This window comes from Dicentrarchus labrax, unplaced genomic scaffold (assembly GCF_905237075.1).
Source record: "Dicentrarchus labrax unplaced genomic scaffold, dlabrax2021, whole genome shotgun sequence".
Classification (NCBI taxonomy): Eukaryota; Metazoa; Chordata; class Actinopteri; family Moronidae; genus Dicentrarchus; species Dicentrarchus labrax.
Window position 1 is genome coordinate 2,648,353 of NW_026136708.1, and position 24,401 is coordinate 2,672,753.

The window sequence follows — 24,401 nt, forward strand, 5'->3', positions numbered from 1 at the left end:
TGCACAAGCAGAGAAGCTCAATGGTTAAAGCAAGACCGTTGATCTGCTTTGTCTTTTAGGATTTGAAAGAACAATCGTCGCTTTCTAAAGCCTCTGATGATGGCCTGTTTTTGATATCCGCTCTGCAGGGAAACTGAAAATAAGATGTCGTGGTGTTAGCAGCATTCTTTTCCTGAATAATCGAATCAGACCATGACAGTGTCTCTGGAGGCGAGCAGACAGAAGCATTGCTGGGGCTTTTTTGCTTTTGCTGATATCTACTATTGCTCAGTAGAGTAGTAGACAGAAAGCCCCAGTGTCATGTTTCAGTTTTTTAGAAAGGCAGAGGACTGTGGAACACTGGCTGAAAAGGGGAATGGGACTTCATGTAGTGTTCTGAAAATGTTTATGTGTGTGTGTTTTTGTCATTCTGCAATGTTTTGTGTCTGATTAGTCAGCTTTGGTCACCGCTAACTTTTGAAAAACAGTTATGGGGCATGTTGTTTCAGTCACCACTGAGACAATGAAATCCAGTCAAGAAAGTCCAGTTCATGAATAAGGATTCTCCGATTCAACTTTTCTCACCCCATACCTCACTCTGTGCTCTCATTAGAGACAGCCTGTTCTTTAGGCTTACACAATATTCTAATATGTCTAATACTGTAACACAACCAGTTCCTTCTGTAGGATGACTCACTGTGTACATGAAAAAGGGTTTAGTCAGTGTAATTACATCTCTTCGCTAAACCTCTCCACCTGTGTGTGTCTTTATTCTCAGACCAAAACCGGTTTGCTGAACAATGTAGTTCCTCCAAAACTTTGTTAAACGTACAGTCAGTCAACTGCAGTCAGCTTCTCCCATTTAGGATTCCTTCAGTGTTCATGGTTCAGGAGGTTTCAGAAGATCTCTTTGAAAACACTGTTCAGCAGTTTGTAATGCTAGGAGGAAGGACTCCCTGGATTTGCATGAGGTAGAAGAAATACAATGTTCATGTTAGAAAGTAAACTTACAGGAATGTGTGCTTACAGGTATTTGTTTGGCCTATGCAGTGTGTTCTAGGATGATGTCACATTGTGTTGACACAAAAAAAAATTTCTGGAAGATCCTTGATTAATTGGCCGGAGCCCAGTGATATGCCAACAGTAAATGAAATGAATAAGCTGAACAGCGCCTTCGTTTTATTGGGTGATATGAGAAAAAAGACAATTGCAGTCATCTGCTTTAGTGGGGATAAAAGCATGTTTTATTTATCTGCTTCAGTCATCTCATCTTTTTTTGTTGTTGTATTTTTACCATGGCAGTGTTGACCTTATCATAGCCGCAAAATGGCAGCAGGAAAAACAAGTGCTCGTCTTTTCTCTTTGTCAGTTAAGGCTCAAGAACACGCCAGGAATGTGGACCCTGTGTGCAGCACATGCTCAATGTACCTGGATTCCTCACCTACATGGAGCAGAGGAATGCAGGTACTGTAGGAGCGTGTCATCCCCACCATTTTGTCCCAGCAGAGCAAGCCTAACCTCGCTTGTTTCCTGAAAACTACAACCACCAGAAGTCGGTTTTGCTTAAAAAATCTTCTAGTCTTGCCCAGCAGAACAAAGGAGCCTTTGTGCCTCCCAAACCACCACCTCGCTTCGTTTAGCAAACTGTGCAGTTCAGCAACTGGCATGCCACATGCAGTCGAGTTGAGGCGGGAAGGGTGGAGAGAGCTCGGTTTGGCTGCAGTGTGCTTTCGGTTTTGCAGCATAAGATGGCCAGGGTCTTTGATGGTTTTTCCATGTCCATGTTGATCCCTTTAATTGAATCCCTTTAGGATTGGAGAAATATAAGGCATGAGTAATAAAGCAAATCAGTGCATTTTTATAGCCAAGGTTTGTTATCAAAAGTGTATTATCCAGTAGAGCATGCCTTTCAAATTACATGATGTGCAGTGTGATGCAGGTTGATCAGATAAAATGGAAAAAAAGTGATGGCATGACAGCTACAAGGTAAAATTTTCTATCCGGTTTCCTTGTTTAAATAATGATCCTATATTTGTTACTTTGCTGTTACCACATTCAAATGCCTCCACTGCCTCTGAGCCAAGTGGATAGTGTACTTTCAGTTTCTATTTTGGGTGCTGAGCTGAAAGATGAGGATCAAAAACAGGCATAACTTCAAGTCTCAGAAATATGGGAAATCAATATCTGAGTAAATAAGACAGGATGAGCAGAAGTAAATCAAGAAAATAGAAAAGTATTACATGTTACTGATCCAGCTGATATTACATTTTCTGCCCATTCTCATTAACGTGGAGGTCAGAAGTTCATCCCGCCACCCTGCTTCTTTTCTTGACTACCCAGGTAGTCGCAGGCAGCCCCGCATGTTATCTCAGTCAGCTCAACATAGGCAGCAGGTTGCATAACATGGCCCACTGAAGTTTCACAGTCGTTAAACCCCTGTGACAGAAGCAGTCTGTGTTTAGATAATGCTTGGGCAACTTGGGTAAATCCTCTGTTAGCCGGCAGTGGGATGTGAGCTGTACTGAGTTGATCAGGGTGGGGCTTTGGAGGGAGTCCAGGTAGGGTGAAAAACAGGAACTGTGTTTAATTTGGAAAATTAACTCAAGTTGTTGTCAGCTATAGTGTTTAGTCAGTGTTTTTTTTAGACTGGATTTTGGTTTTGAATCATTGTAGAACCCCAGTGGCATTAGGCAGTATCACTAGAATTTAGTTTCATTTTAAACTTAGTTTAGTCAGAACTAATACAAAAATCCTGCCTTTATTAAAGTTCTATTGTTCAGAATCTTAGACTAAGTATGCTGGCAACTATATGTAAATAATTCATGTTAGGGCTTAATATCATGACCATTTATTCTAATAAATTATTTCAGGATCAACAGATAATGACTTCTTCTGACTTGTGCAATATAAGTAAAAAGCCATTAAACATAATCTTCAAGAATGAATTCCAACTTAAATGTAACATCTTAAAGATGCTGGTGGTTGCCTTCTGTGGAGTCAATCATGTGGGACCGCCATGTTTTAAACAGTAGTCCAGACGGGACAAAGCAAACACTGCACAGGATCACTTGTGCGTTTCATGGCCACAGTAGTTTCTCCTTCGTGCTTGGAATGGGAGGGTGAAGGCAAAGGAGTTGCGCTCTTCAACTACACTGCTAGATGCCACCAAATCCTACACAGTGGACCTTTGATCGGACGTTCTAAAATGTCCTCTTTTTTTCTCAATTTTGAAATACCCTGTAGACCAGTGGTTCTTAACCTTTCAGGCAAATCAGGCAGCAGGCCATATTTGATAAATTATTCCATAACTGTCTATACTGTAGATTGGTAGATTAACAGTGAAGTGTGAAACCTATGAACAGAATGTTCATTCTTATTCTTTTGTTGGACTTTAGTCAATCAAATAATAGTGAAATTGGTTACTATTAGTGTATACTATAGTCAAACTTGAAATAGCCTATTAATTTCTCCATTTGCACCATTCAAAAGAATATTGCATTAAACATCGTCAATGAGGTTATGTAACAGAATTAAGAGGACATTAAATGCAGAGAGCTCTACAATTCGCCTGAAAAGTAGATTGTGGACACCTTAGATCATGATCTCAGAGCAAAAATTGTCAGATTGTCTACCACTACTGACAAATCTCCCTTACTGTTGGGAGTTTTAATTAATTAATAATAATTTATAAAAATGGATTTCAATTTTAGTTTGTTTTCTCTTCCAAATATATTGGTTAACTTTGGGGGTTTATCTCAAACCCATTTGGCCTCTATTAAGCCTTTTTCAACAATGTCGGTGTGTTTTCTGGACCTCGGCAAACACCCTTAGTGAGCAAAGTATTATTATTAATGGTTGCAATGATGCCAAAAATAGAAATAAAATTTGTAAGTGGAATTATCCTTGAATCACTGGATCTCATTGTTTCACCACAATATGATTCTGTTGAAAGACAAAAATATGAAATAGCTGCCTTTAATCAGGAACTCTCCAGTGGTTGAATTATTATTGTGGGAGTCCATTCACCCACCTGCAGTCCCTGTTTCACATCTGTTCACTCCATTAAGCTTGACCTTCGTGAATTGAAACATTGTTCATGAATTTCATTATTCCCATGAAATGAGTCTTGTTTCCCCCGTTGGTCACAATGGCTTTTGTTCAGCTAAATGTCCTGACCTCATAAATATTCCCTCTCTGCCATAGCAGCACATGTGGGCACATACAGTACGAACACTGGCTCAAATAACTAGAGGATGTTATTTTGTTGTTTTGATAGCCTTGTGAAGATAAGTGCGCCATCACTGCCCTGGTAATAATGATCCACAGCGAGAAAATTACACAGTAATAAATTGTCTCAACAGTCCTTTCACCTCAAAGGTGAAATTACAGTCCTGCTTCATCTCTTCTCCCTCAGGCTCCATAAGGCAGCCTGTGTTTTCTGGCCCACATCAGCCATTCTTTCCCACCACGCTCATCACTGAGCAAACAGGAACATATTTTAGTTGTATTTGTAAAGGGTGTAGGTTGAGAAGCTCCAACACGTGGTTGCTAGGGATCAGATGAGCGCTGATAGCGTTTGAGTTCATGTTTTTCAGCCATTGTTTGATAAAGGCTCATTTAACCAAAATAACATCTGGTAAACCATACAGTATAGAGGATGCATGCACTCATACACACATAAATGACGGTCTGTGTGTCTAATGTGCTTCCAATCTCATGCATCACTGTATTCATTCTCCTGTATCCTGCAATAAACCTTCCCTGCAGCTGCAGCTTGCGGACCATCAAAGTCGCAGCCTAGTCAGCAGTATTTGTCTGTAAATAACACCAAATGGCTGCTGCTGCCACTGCCGTGCCAGTGCATTCAGGAGGGAAAACGCTTGGCGTGCAATGCATGTTCCCCCGCAGACAGAGCTGCAGTGTTTGTCTCTAAGCAGTGGCAGGCGGAGCCCCGCGTACAGCAGCCTGCAGTGGATTTATCGACCCGCTGCTCGCCAGCCACAGGAGAGTAGCCATTAATCAGCCCTCAGGAGCAGGGTGATCCAGGGCAGTGCTGTTTTTCTTGCCTCATCCTCCTGCCAGTCTGAGGTGTTCAAGACAATTGTGAACCCTAAGATGTAACCCCTGCAGGTTATTTGGTGTTGTTTCTTTAAGTGAAATCTTGTTGATTTTGGTACCTGATAGTCTTTGGAAGTGAAATGTTCATTTTCTGTGCATATTTAAAAATATAAAAACATTTTGTTTTAGTCTTGTTTTGGTTATGGAAAAACGCTTGTATACAAATGCATTTAATAGTAGGGGTGTAACGATTCACCAAATCCACGGTTCGGTTTCGACTTCGATTTTTGAGCCACGGTTCGGTTCATACAGCGGTTTTCCCCGTTTTATTTGTTATCTGATATTACATTAAGCGGATACGGCAGAAATATTGCATTACGGAGCGTCAGTGAACACACCACTGCAGATGTCACTCACTAACGTTAGTTTCGGTTTGGACCCACATGCGACGCACTTAAAAACTGAATCACGGATGAGTTTATGAAACGTACTGCTGATGGAGAAAGTCAGCAGAGACACACACAGGGAGAGAGAGACAGACGCAAACGGGCGTGTTTGCTGTGAGTGACCAGAGGTCCAGGCTAGGTGTGTGTGCTGTGTGTGAGTGTGGGGAGAAGAGAAAGGGAGCAGATTAAAGTAGAAAATAAACACTAAAATAAGGTGGAAAATGACCAAGAATAACCTACTGTCAATACAAATACGATATAGGCGTACACCGCTACCACCCCACGGGCCACTGCCACCGCTGCAGTTACACTGTCTTAACGAGAGCTCAACAGTCCAGGGAGCGAGTGTGTCACGGTTCTGTCTCTCGGATCGGCGACACGAGAACGTGGACTTTTGTGTCGCAATGTCGGTCTCGGTTTCAGAACCGTTACAGCCCTATTTAATAGTCATTAATCAGTGAAAAGGTCTAAGTCACTTCTCAACGGTTTTTGGGGCAGCCCTAGTTATAGTCTCGGGATTTCCTTCAACAGCTGCTAACAAATGTATGCCCCTTACTTCAAGGACTCGCCTTACCTGAAACGATGCTCTCCCCACATTCTCCTACGTAGTTAAACAAACTAGAAGTATAGTGAATCACTTTGTAAAACATTGAAGATGGATGTACCGAGCAACGTTATATATATATATATATTTATATAGCACACGACTAATGCATGTTACCACCTAAAGGATTTGGATTGGTTCTACAATGCAGGGTTTTTGAAAAACTCTCGGATTATTTCCACTCAGTTTGAGCAACGAAAACTAGGAGAAAATCCTAAGTCTCTATTGGGCAATAGAGTCCTCAGTCTCTACCCGAATTCTCACCATGGAGGAGAATGGGGGGAGAGACTGGTTTGTGTGTAGTTTTGTTTTAATAATCACGTAAAAGTTATGTTGTGGGAAAAGAAATGAGACAAAAACCTTTCTTGGTCACATACATGAAAGCATGTTAAAGAAAGCAAAGGAGGACGCTGTGGGAACAGTGGATATGGTTGACAGAAAACAGTGTGATATACTGTGTGGCCTCTTCTACTAGGTAACAGCCACATTGGACAACATCAGAACCTGTTGGTCAGCTCTAACTCTTGACTGCGTTGCTAGATGTCTTCTTTCTGATCCGCAAGTTTAAATTCCAGAAACTGCCTACCAGTGTTATGTGATGGTCAGTGACCTGAAAACACATTCGGGTTCTGAGTAGCCTCTTTAAAAGTAGACTGGCAGCTCCGGCCAGAGTCTGCCTAAGCTGTGAATATTTGGATCCTGTCCAGTGAGTGCTTTCTCTCCGAGGCCTTTACAAAAACATGACCTATTTTACGACACGGACAAACAGCCTGTTCTTTTATTCCTGCCATGTCCGTATTCTTGCCGTGTCTTTCTCATTGATCAGTATTTATATGCTGTATGGAGGTCTTGTAACAGGTGGTATACAGTGTTGAATTACTAAGTCCCCCTTTTCAATCAGTCTGTCATTTTCCCCATTGATGATTGGCATGTTTTTGCAGCAGAGCATAGTTTAATATGATGACGACCTTCAGGAGTCTACTCACAGCGTGCCCCCATCCCTACACATGTTGAATAATGGCCTAACTTGACTTTGTCTTTTATCGCATAAAAGCGAGTCACAAGATTTTCTGCACACGGAATTTTTTCCCACAGGGCTTCCTGTTCTCTGCGGCTAAGGCTGGATTATAGACTTGTGATTATGGCCTGTAATGGCATTTTCCCAGGGCTTTTATTTTATTGTTTTATGTTATTATACCAGCAGCTTGCAAACATTCAAAATTAAGACTGTAAGCCCTTGTAAAAACATATTTATTTACAGCCGAGATAAGTGTATGTCTTGCATACGTTAATGCGTCAGATGGCTTAAGAAAATCATCTGCAGTGTGCTGTTTTGTCAGTCATGTGAGACCAAGCAGGGAAGTTGTGTGTTGGTATTAACAACATATTTGTAACAGGTCACTGAATTACTGCCATGGTGTTTGAGCTGGCATTGTTTCCACTGCAGCCACTTCTTTACTCCAACAACATTCCCAGACAAGCAGAACAATTGTGTGTGGCTTTGCCATGCATGTGCAACTAAACCAACAAAAACCACGTCTGAACATGCTCATTTGGAATGTCAAGTGGCAGCAATGAGATTGAAGAAAAAATATGACTGAAAAGTATTGCTTTATTTCTCAGACAAAAATCTACTAAATACATTTTCTCTTTTTTTTTTTTTTTCAGAGGTAGGGTATAAACTGTGCAAAACAATTACTGTTTTGTTAAAGTGAAAGTGATGTGTTTGTGCCTTGATGCAGCAAGCAAAAAGAATCACAATTCATTTTCCATCTGATTGTTTCATGTAACCCACTCATTCTACTACTTAAACCAGTCCTAGCAGTTGCTCTACCAGTCTACAACTACAACGATAAGTCGATCAAGGGAAAATTAATCTGCAACTGTTTTCATAATTGATTAATTTTCCAAGCATTTTCTGGTTTCAGTTTCCCCAATGTGATTATTTGCTGTTTTTCTTTGTCATATATGATTGTAAACTGAATATCTTTGGATTGTGGACTGAAGTCGCCACATTGGGCTCTGGGAAATTGTGATGGGCATATTTACCGTTCTCTGACATGTTATTCATCGTTACGTCAGGAAAATAAGCCCTAGTTCATGGAAATAAAGGAGAATGTGTTTGCTGTTGGTTTTAGTCTTTTAATGGAATTTGTTCAGAATAAGAAAAATGTTGAATATCACTATTACCTACTTTAACGCATTTTTCTTAATAGGTTTAGCTGACTGTGACTTCACAACCATAAATTACACTCCTGAATATAAGAGATAATTGAAAGTTATTTAATTCCATTTTCAAATAGAAACCACTTTTATTGAACTGTAAGTCAACTAATCTTTTGGGTAGATACACTAGTTTTTATATAATTTTGTATTATAGCAGTGACAGTTTGGATTGAAACCACTGTGGCAGACCCAAGTCTTGTGTGAACAGCGGCCACCAGGAACGTGACAGTTATCTAGTATACATTAAATGGGTTAAACACGTGTTCCTGGTCCCACGTCAAACTCGGGGTTAGTGTGTGAATGTGGTATTAGTTCCAGTGATCATACGAGGTCTCGGTGGATCCCGTTCAGCACATGGCCCTCAGGGTTGGAAGTAGTGCCATAGAGCTGGGGGTGTACAAGCCCTAAGCCCAGGGCTCATTACCACAATGCCCCATTATAGCCTGTGGATTAAGGTTGTGATTAAACACAAACCTCATTTCCCCATCCAGAGGCCAAATCAAAACAGCCTGCATACAATTCCTGCATTATTCCCCTCGGTTTGCCCCCCTCTGTCACTTTGCATGCTAAGGCTGTCTTTGTGGGTACAACAACATTTGAAATATATTATTTTTGCTCCACAGTTGATCCATTTTTATTACTACTGATTTATTGTATATTTTTGGGCATAATTATGCTTATCTGTTTTATACGATCAGAATACATGGGCTCTGGGCAGGTTTATCCTTTATGCTGTAATCCAAAGTTTCTTTCCACATTAAGAATCCGCTTCTTTTGTCTCGAAAACAGAAAAACCAGAACAGGTTTTGTAAGGCAGAGCAACAGCTAAAACACAGTCAGTAACTTGCTTGGTCTTTCTGTTGAGGCATTTGGTTTCCCCTGCCTGCTGGTACATGAAAGGTCAGTGTCAAATTCAGTAACACAAGTGGATTATTGTGTCCTTAGAGCCATCTCAGTTAAATAACTACAATATGACATCAGAAAAGCTTTTTTGTGGTTTCAGAGACACTGTGATCAAGCAGGACATTTTCTACTAATGTCTGTCGCTGACTGGCCATTAAACCATTAAATTTGCAAAATAAATTGACAAGAAATTCCCCAAAAACCAACCAGCGATGGACTGATAGCTGAGATATTCGTCCAATAGCCCAACCGTAAATTCCCATCAGCTTCAGTTGTACTTTGTGATTAGTACTAACATTAACCAGTCATTCCAGGAAGTTGTGATGGCAAAAATTCACACAAATTCTAACAATCCCTGTGAATTCTTCGCAACCTTGCAATCTTATCCCAATGCTGCAACTTTTCTAAATTTGACATTGTAGTAGAGTTCCACCGTTCATAGCAGTCTCCCACGCAAAACGTTGGGCCATACGTCACCAAACAACTGCAGAGTTCATTCTTACTGGAACAAGTTGCCTTAGATTTTTAATGAATTATATAAAAAAGTATAGATATAAATATAAAGTATTTTTGCAATCTTTCACATTCTTCAATTTTATTTATAAACATTACAACATGCATCTCAATTTTTTTTAAACACTGCCATGAAATCAGGCATTTTAGGCCACACAATCCCCCAAAAACTAAACACAGTAAACATTATATCTGCTAAACATTAACATGCTAGCATTGTCTTTGTTAGCACTATGTAAGTGTGCAGATGGGACCATTGTTGAGATCAACTTAGTATAGTCCAAGACCAGGTGAGTTGAAGTTAAAATGAGAATATAAGAAATGCTTATAGAGCACTGTCCTTTACATGATACATTGGGGAACTAACAACCAGTGCAGTGAATTTTGTGAGGGTGTAAGAAAGCAGCTCTACCAAATAACTCAGGATATGTGTCAATGGATTCTCTGAAATCAGAGCCAGTCCCTGTGAGTTGCTGACCTGGTTTCAAGACCCGAAGGTATTTACACAGCTTTGGTTACTCTCTGAGTGTGACTTTGGTTCACATAGGTATTTCATTTTATGGCAAGCTGGCTTGTGTTCTCACAAGTTCTTTTTGTATCATTCATTTTGTGTCCATCTGTGTTATAAGCAAATCGGATATTTTGTCTTTGATGTAGCTCTTCTGTACTCGAGTCAGCCACCATATGCATGTGCAAATGTGCAAAACATGGATCCAAAGTGTATAGAAGAACAACCACATAAGAGTCACAACAGATAATGTAGTCAAAAAACATATCCAATAATATATATTATATCTATATAACATAATACTATATCTTTCTGGAGGTGAAGTACAGTAAGAGTAATGACAGCCTGTACAACAGAATAATTCATTCGGTGGGTGGGATTCACTGCAGATTGTTTCAGTTCTGTCTCCCTCCCAACCGAAACACCCTACAGACATGGAGGCTCGTCTAAAGGGAGAGATTGATTATGGATAGTCTGTGATGGGTCAGCAAATGACACAGTGGCAATGGGAGTGGGTAAAGCCAATGAACCAGTTACAAAGAATGCTTGAATGATGCAGAACAGTATGCAGCAATAACCACGATGGAAGTCCTCCATTATCCAGCTGTCTCACTGCTAACTTCCATTTGGCCTTCAGCCACTGTTAAAGCCAGGGGCTCACTGATAAATGAAAAGACAACCACAGAAGTTTCCATGCTGTTCCTTTGAAGCTGGTACAAAATAAATTCATTTTAAATAGGGACATCTAATTGCTGCATTTCTGTGAGTGTTTGTTGTTCCCATTGGAGTCACATTGTATTATTGTTTCATTTGAGAGCGCTCTTACATATGGTAAATGGTAAATGGACCTGTACTTGTATAGCGCCTTTCTAGTCTTACAACCACTCAAAGCGTTTTTACACTACATGCCACATTCATCCTTTCACACTCATTCACTCAGTGATGGCAAAGTCCATTGAACAGAAACTAACACATTCACACACACCGATGCACAGCATCGGGAGCAATTCGGGGTTCAGTATCTTGCTCAAGGATACTGCGACATGTGGTGGGAGGAGCTGGGGATCGAACAAACAACCTCCCGATTAGTGGACGACCTGCTCTGAGCCACAGCCGCCGCATATGGTGATCAACAATAATAATGACATTGCTTTACAATTCTAGCTTAAAGAATTGCTTGCACTGTTGGTGGAAGTTGCTGGGTGTGTGGGTGAAACGGATAATCAGTCTTGTACTTTGACACATTTTTAATGTCTACTAAGGAAAAAAAATCCTTAGTGTTAATAACTAATTCAACATACTTTTAATGGTGGCAGTTTTCCAAAATGTAAACAAATATAGGCTAAAAAAAAAATGGAGATGAAGTTGTAGCCTGCAGCATAACTCACTGAATCCACAGCAACATTTTATTTCTTCAACCTCAAAGCATTACGGGAACTGTAATTCTGAAATTTAGGCTAGATAAAAAATCAGTGGATCACCACAGTAGCCTAGTGGTGTTCATCCTCTGGCAATTTTATTTACAAAATTTCTAATAATAGATATTTCACAGTGGATCAAAGTGTTGGACCAGGGTTCCCACACATCCTGGAAAACATGAAAAACATGGACGTTTAGTGACTAGTTTTCCAGTCATGGAAACACCTGGAAATATATTAAAATGTCCAAATATCCTGGAAATAATCTATTTTGTAATTGTATTTTAGCTGCCCGTCACTCAGATTGCCTACATATGTTGTTTGAAACTTGACTGTTGGTAGGAACGTTATGGCCGTCAAAGCAGGTTTACCAGACGTGGGACAAACTTGCAGCAATCTTTTTGGTTTGCAGCAACTTTCTACTTATTAATTTGAACTGTTACCCATGGACTGTGGCCAAAGAAATGTTTGGCTGTAGTAAACTGTAGTAAATTCACTGGAAAGTAGGCAGTGGAATACATGGCAAATTAACATGGCACGTCTCATAAACGCTGACCAGCTACCTGTTATTAAGCTGTGACACTTCATCATGAACCGGCATCATTAAAAACAGAGACATAAAACTGGGGTTAAATAGGTCTACTGGTAGATTATATTACCAATTGTGAGCAATAGTTGTCCTCTATTGTCAAGAAAACTCCTGGAAAATGATTTCTTCAAAAGAGTGGCAACCCTGAATGCCATCTCTGTTTCTTTGAAATTGAATTCTCCATGCTTGTTATTTCAGATTCATTTGTCCATTCAGGCTGTATTAAGAAAGATGTTTGATTTTTTTACAGTCAAATATGATTAACAAAATCAGACAAAGAGCTAATCAGCTCATGTTGTTAAGAGGATTACACACAGCCTGATGCCAGTCATCTACCATTTAAAATCACATACAGTATTTTATACTGTATGCACACGGCTGCTGACTCATATCTACACTGTGTGGAGTTAATACATATTGTTACTGAGAAACACAGATGTTTTTTTTTTTATGTGATGTCTCCTGTAAATAAATATACACACACTATCCAACAATACAACTGTATTAACACTTTTTACTTAAATCCCGGCAATACTGGCATATTAAATGAGACATTTATCAGTTGCTGGATGTCTAATTTTAGGTTTTAATTACTCTGTGTCTTTTATGTGTAATGTGTATCCATGCTGTAAATGAATTAATTCACAATACTCTAAGGGGTTTTGCATAAAAGCCTCCAAATGGCGTGTATTTCATTACCCATCTCATTATTCCATGTCGTTTTTGGCCGCAACACAGGATTATTTCCAAGGGAATGTACTTGATTAATCTTCATACATGTCTCCGTGTTTGAGAACAGAGGAGAACAGTTTAGGCTTATGTACAATTTTATTTTTCCACGCATTTCTGTCACCTAAAGAAATATTGTTGTATTGGAAAGCCTCGTTGTAAATGTTGTCTTTATGTATGGGCCACCACACTGAAGTCCCTTATTACAATTTTCCAAATTAAAATTCTTTCAGGGGAACACTCATCTGTTCATGTTCTTGTCAGTCTGGGTTGTTATTTCATCAGTATTACATGAGCACAAATTTCATGAAAACTCGCTGTACTTATAAACAAAAGTTGCATTAGATAAAAAACGTTGTCAGATCTAATGATGCACGCCATGTCTGATTTTGGTATGACCCCAGTCCGAATTCTTCACGCATTTCTGTTGTGTCTTCCAGCTGTTACGAGAACTGAAACACCCAAATGTGATCGCCCTGCAGAAAGTGTTCCTGTCCCACAGTGACAGAAAGGTTTGGCTCCTCTTCGACTACGCCGAACACGACCTTTGGGTGAGTCTTTTTGAGCCACCGCTACATGTAACAGTACATGTGTGTACATGAAGTCCTGTGTGACAGAAAAACATTATTTCCTTCACTAACTTCCACAGAAAAAGTTTCCTGATTTCCAGATTAATTATTTGGCTGTATATACTTGAATTAGTGGTGTATTTGTGAAAATAAAATTTCAGTACTAACAGACATTTACCCTTTATTTACCTGCACATTCTCTGTGCTGTGTATAGCTCACTTAAACCTAGAATGCAAAAATTGTGTCAAATGCACCTTTAGACCATCCACTTAACTTTAGGTTCAACCAGAGAAACCACCATGAAACATGTTAGTTATGTGTTTGCATGGATCACTGAGGTAATGTTTGAGCAGTGAGGAAGATTAGAACCATCAATATTTGCATATAATGGTATATCCACACACTAACTTCAGAGTTTCTATTTTTTATTTATTCAATTAAATTTTACTTTATTGGCAAGTCAATATTGCCAAGGCATTAAGAAATTATAAAGTTTTAAAAAAAGAGTTATAACTCATAAAATCTGAGATAATTAAATATGAGAAAACACAAACTTTGCTCTGTGTGTTCATGTATGTTTATGTATGTTTGTCAGAGACCGTGGAAGTGTGTTGAAGTTGTTATTCCTGAATAAACCCTGTGTTGCCTGCCTCCAGACTTTTTCTGTTTAAAATCTTTCCATTATACCATACCATGTTGGCCAAACAACGCCAGCCAGCATCCAGTTATCTGCCAACAATCTGCCAATACAGCTGCATTTCCACTGCCTGGTACAGGCTTTTCATTATGGTTAGTACCTGGTACCTTTTTTGCTACCACCTCTGTAGAGGTTCCAAGTTTGTTAAGCTCATACTAACATGCAACATTAAAACATTGCTGACCACTGATTAGTCATATGACATAAGACATCATGCACAAACCCCACATTTTTAAATAGCCAGTGCAGTCCTCTGTTGTAAGAGTAGCCGCTCCTTTTGTGTGCGTAGTCTGGGGGAGTTGTAGTTTGTCAGTGATTAAAGGCTGCAGTTTCTCTGGACCAAAGTAGAGCTGTTTCTGGTTGTTTCCCAACTTCTGGAATAGCTTCACTATGACAATCAGCTCCGCCTACGTTGTGATAAACGAAGTAGAGGTACCAAAAGCAAGTAGAGTCGAGCCGTACCATGTAGTGGATTCCTTAAAATGGTCATATTGACCAAAACTCAGGTACCTAGCCAGGACTTGGAAATACTATTCTCTTCTACAAATGGCCCCATTTGTCATCCTGATGGTGATGATTTTGCACCCTGATAAACTGTAAACCAATAAGGTTGCAAAATGAAATTACAAATCACATAAATCCCAGCATTATAGCTTTACCTAATTTTCGAGACACCACCAAGGTGTGGAGAAGTTGTTTTCTTGTAAACCATGTAGCTACACTGTCAGAACTGGCGAGACATGCTCCACTCCACAAGCACAACTGAGGTGAAACCTTTCTCTGCCTCGCAGCACATCATCAAGTTCCACCGCGCCTCTAAGGCCAACAAGAAGCCCATGCAGCTGCCCCGAGGGATGGTGAAGTCTCTCCTGTATCAGATTCTGGATGGGATCCATTACCTCCATGCCAACTGGGTGCTCCACAGGGATCTGGTGAGCAGCTATATTAGCTTCACTGCTCCAGTTTCCCTTTGCAGACACACACCAGCTCCAGCACACACACACTTCATCTGGGAGCCGTTTCCAAAAGCAACACTGTGTACGTCACAGAAACACTAGTTACCCAGGAGGGGCAGAAGTTTCCTTGTAGCAGGCACAACTGGATATAAATGGAGACTTGGGAATAAAAATAACTAAAAATACAACGACCAGGCCACAAAAGGGAAAAAATTTGGGTTCAGATCAATTTTTTGGTTTTTGTGAGTTTATTAAGGTAGAATTGTCTAGATTAGTGTAGGGGGTCTCTCTTAAAAACAAGTTTTTTTTACATGAAGTCTGGGTCTCAATAGTTAGTTTAACATGTACTGCGTGCATTACGTACAAATTAAAGAGCTCCCTTCAGAAACCTATCTGTAACAGAGCTGCTGTAAGTCGAGGGAAATGAATTGCCAACTATATTGATAATCGATTAATAAGTAATTTTTCAAGCAGAAATGTCAAACATTTGCTCCTTCCAGCTTCTTAAATGTGAGGATTTCTTGCTTTCCTTTGTCATTTCAAATTCATAATGATGAAGACGTCACTTTGGGCTCTGGGAAATTGTGATGAGCATTTTTCACATTTTAAAGACTGAGATTAATCGATAATGAAAATAATTGTCTGTTTGCTTATATCCACTGACTGTTAGCTTTAGCACTGCTTTCACAAGTTAGGTCACAAGTTAGCTAGGTTGCTAATTTAGCGCAAAGATATTCTTATCTTCTTTGCCTAATTTTATTTTCTGTATGTTTACGTTCTTGCACTCAGGAGTGTGCTAAAGATTTGCACTGCCATGGTAATATTAGCTTGTTGTCTGTAAATCTATTGGTCAATAAAGAATAAAAAATGATAGAATAGAATTTAGCGCAAAGCAGCTCAGCTTTTGTCTAGCATAAGCTGCTACTTATGCTAATGTTAGCTTCTTTTTCGTTTAGATGCAAATCAGGTGTTTATATGAAAAAAGTGGTGGTAAGCCAAAGAAATAAATAATTAGCCCACAACACAGAATTATTTTCCCATCAGAAACTTCTCTTGATATCTCACAATCTGACACTAGCTGTAAACCTAACCTAACCTAAAAAAAGGCATTGTTCTGTTAAGATACACGTGGTCTGCCTCTGCCACACTGATCCATTCCAACAAGCAGAGTTGTGTTATATCTGCGGAGGTGTTGTTATGTCTCAGTGTGCTGTGTTATTATGAATGTGATTGTCTGGAGCAGTTTGGTTGTGACGCCTGTGGAGCAGAACGTCCTGCACTCTGAATGTTGTCTGACTCTCGTCCACCCTTTAACCTGGCTGCAACACACTGCTGGTTCCTGTGAGATCCTCTCCACCTCTGTTTTCCCACAGTGCTTTGGTTAGAGAGAGATCTCGCTCTCTGTAGCTGGGAGTCAGACTGGAGCCAGAACACAGGGCTTCTCATTGTGTGTCTTAAAATCTCTGTTAAGATGGCAGAATGACAGGAATGAAATCAAAATGGTTGCATGTTCACAGGAAAAATGTGTCCATTTTGCAATGTAGCAATGTAGCATTTGGCTGTGCTGTTGTTACACAGTTTCAAAAATAGCTATGCTACCCGAATGCATAAGGGAATGTAGTCAAACTGGTGGCGTAGCGTCTCCCAGCACCGCATATAGGCAGCTTGAACAATGACACACCCTAAGACTGCTTGGAGAAACTAAAATGAATAAATTCATAAAGATAAGTCAACTGTCTGAGTCACACTTAAACACTAAAAATATATATGTGATACACTCATCATGTTAGAGAGGATTCATACCTAAGTGCCACTGAACCAGTGCTTCTTGTTTCTGGCTTGCCTACAGCTACAGTAAAGCAGCTGCTTGTATCAAGATAATGACAACTGTTAACATACTTATTTTTATTACAGCACAGAAAAAGTGTGATTTGAGTGTACAATTAAGCCCCTTTTATGCTGGACAAAAACACCACTAACATCTGGCGCTTGTCTTCAGTAGGAAAAAGATACAACTGGCATGATTTCAAGATCAAATGACTCTGCTGTAGTCACGGGTATTTATTGGCTCCAGGTCCAATCAGCAGCTCGTTTTCCGTCACGATGCTATGATGCGCATTGAAGTTCTGCATTATTTATTGTTTTTTACAGTCTATGGGAACAATGTGCAACAGCGATTTTGTACTCAGATGCAATACTGGCAAGACAGAGGTGAGAGAACTTCTTCTGATTCCATGGAAGAGGAAATAAGGTGACAGGTCACTGACACTTTATCCGCTTAAACCTGGAAAGCTGACACAGTAGTGAGGAGACAGGATGGCAATGCGAGACTACTGGCACTGTGAGAGACAGTGAGATAGACAACAACATATCAAAAATGCTGAGTGAAAGAGGCAATGCTTGCAGCTCAAAGCAAGTGACAAATGCTGCATTATACTGTTTACTAACCCTGTTGTCTTTGAATGTGACATATTGGACTGTTGCCTATTTTGGGTATTTTCCTGCATTTAAAAAAACTGACAATATTTGCTAATTTTGGTGGGTTAGAGCCTTATACGACTAGGCCACCAATTTAGAGTCGCTAAAAAAAAACTAAAATTACAGAATTGAAGCAATGTTCTTTCTCTCTGTCTCATATCTGACTGTGTACTGTAAACTCCCACAGCCATCTGTATGTGTCTTCCATCTCTCCCTGCATCTGTCACTCCCCAGCGAGGAACATTTGGGCCTTTGGTTGTGAAGAAAAAAAAGTATAATTAACCAAACACATCAGATTATGTGGCAAAACTTTAATTTGATTTCCACCACCACTGCTTTGACGTCAGACAATCTGGAGGCTATCTCCAGATAATGCTCATGAGAGAATGAATGAGTGAGATTATACAGTCTCACTGACATGTAGCTAAGCTTTTGTTTGAATTCTCTGAATACTCTTTAGTGGATAAAGTGTGTTCAGAAGTCAGAGGGCAGAGCAGTAAGACGTCTATCTGTCTTCACTGAATCCAGCCAGCCACTCTTGCGTAATCCCCGGCAATCCTCGATGGTCATGTGGTGGCTGGACATCACATTATGTAAACCAGCAGGGATCAGGGAGCGCACTCAGTCTTTCACACTCCATCTCTCACTGGTGACTTGGAACAATCCATGGTGAAACTCTGCAGGCATTAAAAGGTCTGTCTCTTTGCCAGCGTCTGTCTGAGCTTTTTTGATTCCATTGCAGTCGCTGTGTTTCGGCGCCAAGAAGGTCTATTGTTGAGCTGAAATGACAATGTGTCCATTAAAAATGTGCTGACTCTCTGCTTTGAGGGATTCAGTAAGCAAGTCATTCCCAGAATCTGACGTCAGAAAGTAAGTCCACTAAATGCTTAATGTCAGACACTTTGTAGTCCTGTCGCACAAGTTAATCTCACACTACTCTCACTTGTTTATTCAGGCCTCCAGACTAATGTTTTACATTGGTTGCACTGAAGCAAAGAATTTCTTCACTTACTGGCGTCAGCGCAGAATTTGGCCACATCCAATAAGGGCGCCCCGATCAGGATTTCTAGAGCCAATCGCCAATCACTGGAAGCAGTATTGACCAATTCTGATTACAGGATCTATTTGAAGCCCTCTAATCATCATGTAGAATTATTAATTGATTTAACTATTCTTAGCAACAATTTATATTAGGTATTAAAATTAGGAGATGAGAAAGTATGACTTGACAACTGTTCATCCTGACAGAAGTACATGAGACAGATAATCTGTGAAAAAAATCAGGTTCTGAACAAAAACAACCAATCAGAGCTGAGAAAGATATAAAGATGCTTTGGGTTGGAAGCTTGAAGAAGTTGATTGTTGAGTCTCTCAAGTGTCAAGTGTCTGTACTTGACGCCCTGGGAATGACACTCAGCAATCGACTATCTGTCTTCGCTCTGACTGGTTGTTTTCGTTCAGGCCCGGTGGATTCTTGCAAATGCGATTAGGAGCAGGAACTAGTGAAAGTTTCAGCAAATATGCCAAAAAGTTATTTTTATAAAAGTTACCTACTGCAGCTTTAAACTATAACAGCCTCCAGTGGTTATTAGAAGAGTATTTGAGCATAACAAATATCTTTCAATGAATAAAGAACTGACCGGTGAAGCCAAAGTAGAGAAATTGTGTGTTTTGTGACATCTGATTGGCCTTTATAGAGACCAGCGATCAAATAATTTAACAAATATCGGTATAATGATCCCTGGCCTATCAATCGGTGAAACCTTAACATCCAAGTTAACAATTATCACATATTTTCCCCTTTAGGCTGTAGGCCAAAATGAGCAACCAGTTTAACATGCAGTGGTCATCACATTATCTTTATCCAGAGCTCAAATTAACTTAGTTCATTTGCTTGTTTTATCCAACCAACAGACTCCAAAGATATAGTTTACTAGAGGATCAGAAAATATTCATATGAGAATCTTTGAACCTTCCTCATCTCTTCTTAAAATATGATTTAAATGATCAACTGTCAAAAATGTCAAGTATTAAACTAAATACATTTTCTGTGAACACCCTGGTGGCTCGCCTGGTAGAGCTGGCGCCCCATTTACCAGGGCTGGATCCTTGCTGCAGAGGCCATGGAGTCAGATCTGACCTGTGGCCCTTTGCTGCATCTCATCCCCCCTCTCTCTCTCTCTCTCTCTCTCTCTCTCTCTCTCTCTCTCTCTCTCTCTCTCTCTCTCTCTCCCCCCCCCTCTCTCTCTCTCTCCCTTTTCTGTCCATCTCTCAAGACTGTCCTGACAAATAAAGCCAAAAAGCAGCAAGAAGGTAAAAAAATGTCTTCTGTGGAAAAGGTTTTTAAATTAATTTAAATTCCATCTGAATGAAATGAAGGAGTGGCATAACCAAGAACTAAGCGGTGAATCAGAGAAATAAAAAGTTATTAGCACAAATAAACAAGGCCACACCTCCGCACAACCCTGCGGGAAGGAGCCACAGTGCCAGATTTTGTGTGGATGCAGCCAAAGCCTGTGTGTACCTGAGCCCTGCCCTCGTCAGACAGACACACAGACCTGCAGCTCTTTATGCAGACAGAGAGCAGAGCAGACAGACAGAGACACTGTAGTAACCTGGTCGCTACGTTTTTAAAGTGCAGACCTGCGCTGCATTCAGATGTTGATTTAGAATTCGAATGTCAACTTGAGCTATTTAGTACAGCCCTAATATTTGCATGACACTGTTTAAAAGAAAAAGCAAAAGGCATTTGGATAAAATGTTGCACACATTTTAATGATAAAGAAGTAACACAGTAATAAGAGGATAAGCTTCTCCTTTACAGCATAAATTCTCCCACAGGAGCTGCGTGGTTGTTTTGCTCCCTGAAGGTCACACCAGTCTTATCTGAGCACCAACGCCCTTTATAACTATTTTCACTGGAGCTGGAGGGAATTCTCCATTGTCAAACTGTAAGCAAGTGTGCACTGATGTATTGCAGTTTAGGCTGTTATTTTGCTGTCTCGTTACCAGGGCTTCCTGCCATTGTGGCCAAAGAGCTCTTTCAATTTCCTTCTACAAATGGCTGTTTTTGGTTCTTGTTGGCCAGATGTATCATCTTTGTGCAGGTGCCTGGCACTTTGACAGTTCTGTCTGTGGCTGTGAATTATAACAAATCAAAATGCGGTTCATGGAAAATGTCCCAAAGGCCTCTTGCTGCTTTCAAAGTTTAAATGAAATCTGGACATGTTGCTTATACATGCTAGAGCAAGAGCAAGACAGACATGCAGTGTGCTGTTGTCTGGTTGACTTCAGGGGAAGGTGTTCCTACCATCACATCCTTCATGGCTCAAGTACTTGACTGTTACATAACTGTGTGTTTGTGCTGGTGCATGCTCTGCGTCTCTCTGCACCATAGGTATTATAGGCATGTGCTTTGCATTGCACCACTGCATAGCTCCCATCCCCCACAAGTCCTGCCACTCCTCCATTTTTCTTTCGCTGTCCCACCAACCCTCCCACCCCCCTACGCCCCCGCAAGGGTTATGTAACAGCCTCTAGCCAGTGCCGAGCCCACTGTGCTGCATGGCTAGCTGAGTCAAGATGCTGACTTAGCAACTCTGCAGGCCAAAGCAAAAGGCATCTCAGCAGACTGTACCAATGATCTCTGACAGGGAGGGGGGACATTACTGAAGGTGATCTGTTATTGTAGTAAATGCAGACTAAGCTTTATGTACTATACTGTATATGTACAGTGCCGTATCCCTAGCTGTCCCACACAGTCAGACTGCAGCAACACTGGACAGATGCTGATGCTGCTGTTATGAAGACTGACTCATAAAGATTTAGGAGTGGCAGATAATGTGAATTATTACTTCTGTTGACCTGTATACATGCAGGGACTTTAACTACAGCATCGCTTTTTAATGATGCATCACTCAAAAAAATTAAAGGACAGTTAATACATTTCTTGGTTTATTATTATGGGAGAATCTTGTCTACCGATTAGTGACTGATGTGCTCCCTACTCTTGACAGTAATAACTATATGTAACAAAGGTCAATAAAGGATTCATGTCTATTACCTTTTATTAATGCCAATGTTTAGATGTAATGTAAAGACATACAAACTGAACCTTGAAGTGGTTTCACAGTAATCTTTTCTTTGTATTTATGTTTGCACTAGATCTAAGTAAATGCAATGCCCAAGAAAAAACACCATGTCAACGTGATCTCCTTCAGAAAGTCACGCAGTAGATGCTCAGCCAGCAGACCTGCACATAAGGCATTAAAAACATTTACAGTAATTTTGACTGTACAAATTCCAAATGTACTTTTTCAGACTAAGTGCACCAGTGCCATAATAATGCATACAGTAGGTAGGGGTTCATTATTACACTTGAACTGGTTGTTAATGGTCCTGTTGGCTGTGACCTTTTGCTTTTAGGACAGCCTGTTTATCAACCTTCCCATTCTGCTGTATAAGTGCACCGCTGGCTCCTGAACTGGCCTAGTTTTTGAGACAAAGATATAGATGGTTTTTGTAGAAGGGGGCCATGTCCCTAAGGGATGAGTTTAATGGTCCTCAGTGGGATGGAGACCGTATATTTTCCCTCGACTCCTGATCCATTTATGAAATTAACCAACTGTAACTGATTGATTTTACTGAATGAATGCAAGAGGAAGTCTCAATTTTGTGGTGTGAAACACAATCTGGTGCATATTTCAGAATAGCATCAATTCATACCTCAAACACACGCTGTAAACAACAGCAGTATTTGTAGCTTCACTTGGTCTCTTTTGTCCAGTTCCATGTATGTTTTGGTTTTTCATTGGCGACACTAACTTCCTCAGCTGTTTTGTTGCAAGCTCATTTTGTATTTTGAAGAGGCACTGACACTCACTCAGGTCTTTTACAGAACATTCAAGAGGTAATAACTAATTGTCAAACAACCGAAATGAATGCGTTCAGGCTGGGCATATTAATTCGGTTAGGCCTGTTTAGAATTTGAAAGAGGAGCTGGTGAGCCTGAACTCCCCTGGCCTTTTAAGAGACGTTTGTCTTTGTGTTTGCTGATCACGGTGTGTTGTGTTGTGGGCGTGAATAACAGACCTCATTATTAGTGCTGTTCCTATAGCAACAAGACCTGTTTGCCAGTCAGATCTGAGTCGGCCGAGCCAGAGGGTTCACATTGGCACAGACAGCCACGTCCCAGTGCATGTAAACTTAAAGAATATGGGCCCTGGGACATTCTCCCTCTGATTGAATGTGCAGCCGAATGCCTGTTTGATAGTGTTTGGGTCATTAGTGAATATCAAGACAGTACTTATAACCCATAATTATATGTAATAAATATAATATCTGATTGGTGCGAATAGCAGTGAGTTAAAACCTCATCAGTGCTAACGTGTGTGTGTTGCCCTCTCTGTGACCTCCATGGTGAAAGGCTCAACCAGACTTCTTCATGCTGCTTATAGCTTTCCAAGTAAAAAACACAGATAAAAAAATTATTTGCTGGAATGAATCAATATGTTTTATTGTGACAATGGTTCAAATGACTATGTAATGTGAAAGGTGTTGCAAGTTAGTAATGATTGTTTTTTGAGTCACATGCTGATCATTTTCTCGATTAATCATTTAACTGTGTGATCCATAAAATGGTGGAGAAAAAAAAATCAGTGTTTCCCGAAGCCCCAGCTGACGTCCTAAAATGTCTTGCTTTGTCCACAACCTAAAGATATTCAGTTTACTATCATAGAGGATTAATTTAATAATTGACAACTAATCAATGAATTGTCTTATTGTTGCAGGTCTAGTGGTGAACCAACAGAAAATTATCATCCACTTTGTAGCCTCTTTACTACTTTAAAAGGTGCTGATATGTCAGTGTTGTTTACATGCCTTTATGTTACACTGCCTCCGAGAAATGGCCAAAAAATGAATAAACCACGTTTTAAAGTTCTCAAAATAAAATTGGATCACATTGAGCATATGTTCATGCTGTTATTTCTCACCACTCTCATCAGCCTTGTTTCCAGTACCAGCAGGCAGCTGTTTTCAGGGAAAGATAACCCACTGTATACACCAGCACTGAACAACAGACAAAACCGACGACTAGCTAAAAGGAGTTTTTATCAGACCATAAACAAGTTTTTAAATGCTGATTAAGGCATTATTTGCTACCACATTCTTTATAACAGCTGCATAAGGTGATGATATAGCAGTGTTGTGTTTGCAGCTTGTTCCATTGCACCCAAGTTTAAAAAAAAAAATGCTGCCGCTTTAACAGAACATATTGGACAGTATTTCAGCATAGCATTTAGGAAACGCTACTGTCTCCAGTTCATTCGGGTCAGTAGTCAGCTTTTATTAACAAGCTTATCCTTGTTAGTTAAGTTCCCCACCTAAAACCAGACGAACAAGGCCAGGTGCTTGAGCGGGTTTGACCACATTCACAGGATTCAAAATGGTAGACTGACATGCTCATGTGGTCCTGTAGTTCAATAGCAAACAGGGCAGCCAATACAGGCAACTGAACATGAACATGTTCACGTTCATGGGGCACCCTGGTAGCTCACCTAGTAGAGCTGGCACCCCATCTACCAAAGCTGAGTCCTGAGTGGTCTTGGGTTTGGGTCCGACCTGTTACCCTTTGGGTGTCATCCCCTCTATCCCTTTTCTGTCCATCTTGAGCTGTCCTGACAAATAAAGGCAAAAACAAAAACAACATTTGATGAACATTACTTTG

General features: G+C 40.2%; 1 protein-coding gene and 1 long non-coding RNA gene across 4 annotated transcripts in view; one reads left to right on the forward strand and one right to left on the reverse strand.

The window, feature by feature from the left end:
* cdk19 (cyclin-dependent kinase 19) overlaps window positions 1-24,401 on the forward strand; it is a 55,804-nt gene that overhangs the window by 10,732 nt on the left and 20,671 nt on the right. For 2 of the 3 annotated variants that reach the window (XM_051409925.1, XM_051409927.1), the window contains exons 3-4: window positions 13,414-13,524; window positions 15,032-15,172. In XM_051409925.1, the coding sequence (XP_051265885.1) occupies window positions 13,414-13,524; window positions 15,032-15,172 (252 nt within the window). The remainder of the gene's footprint in view (window positions 1-13,413; window positions 13,525-15,031; window positions 15,173-24,401) is intronic. The other variant, XM_051409926.1, reaches the window with a different exon arrangement.
* LOC127368799 (uncharacterized) lies at window positions 1,201-3,273 on the reverse strand. Its single transcript, XR_007885878.1, has 2 exons — window positions 2,220-3,273; window positions 1,201-1,784 (listed from the first exon to the last, which is right to left on the reverse strand). It is a non-coding gene; the product is annotated as an uncharacterized LOC127368799 (long non-coding RNA).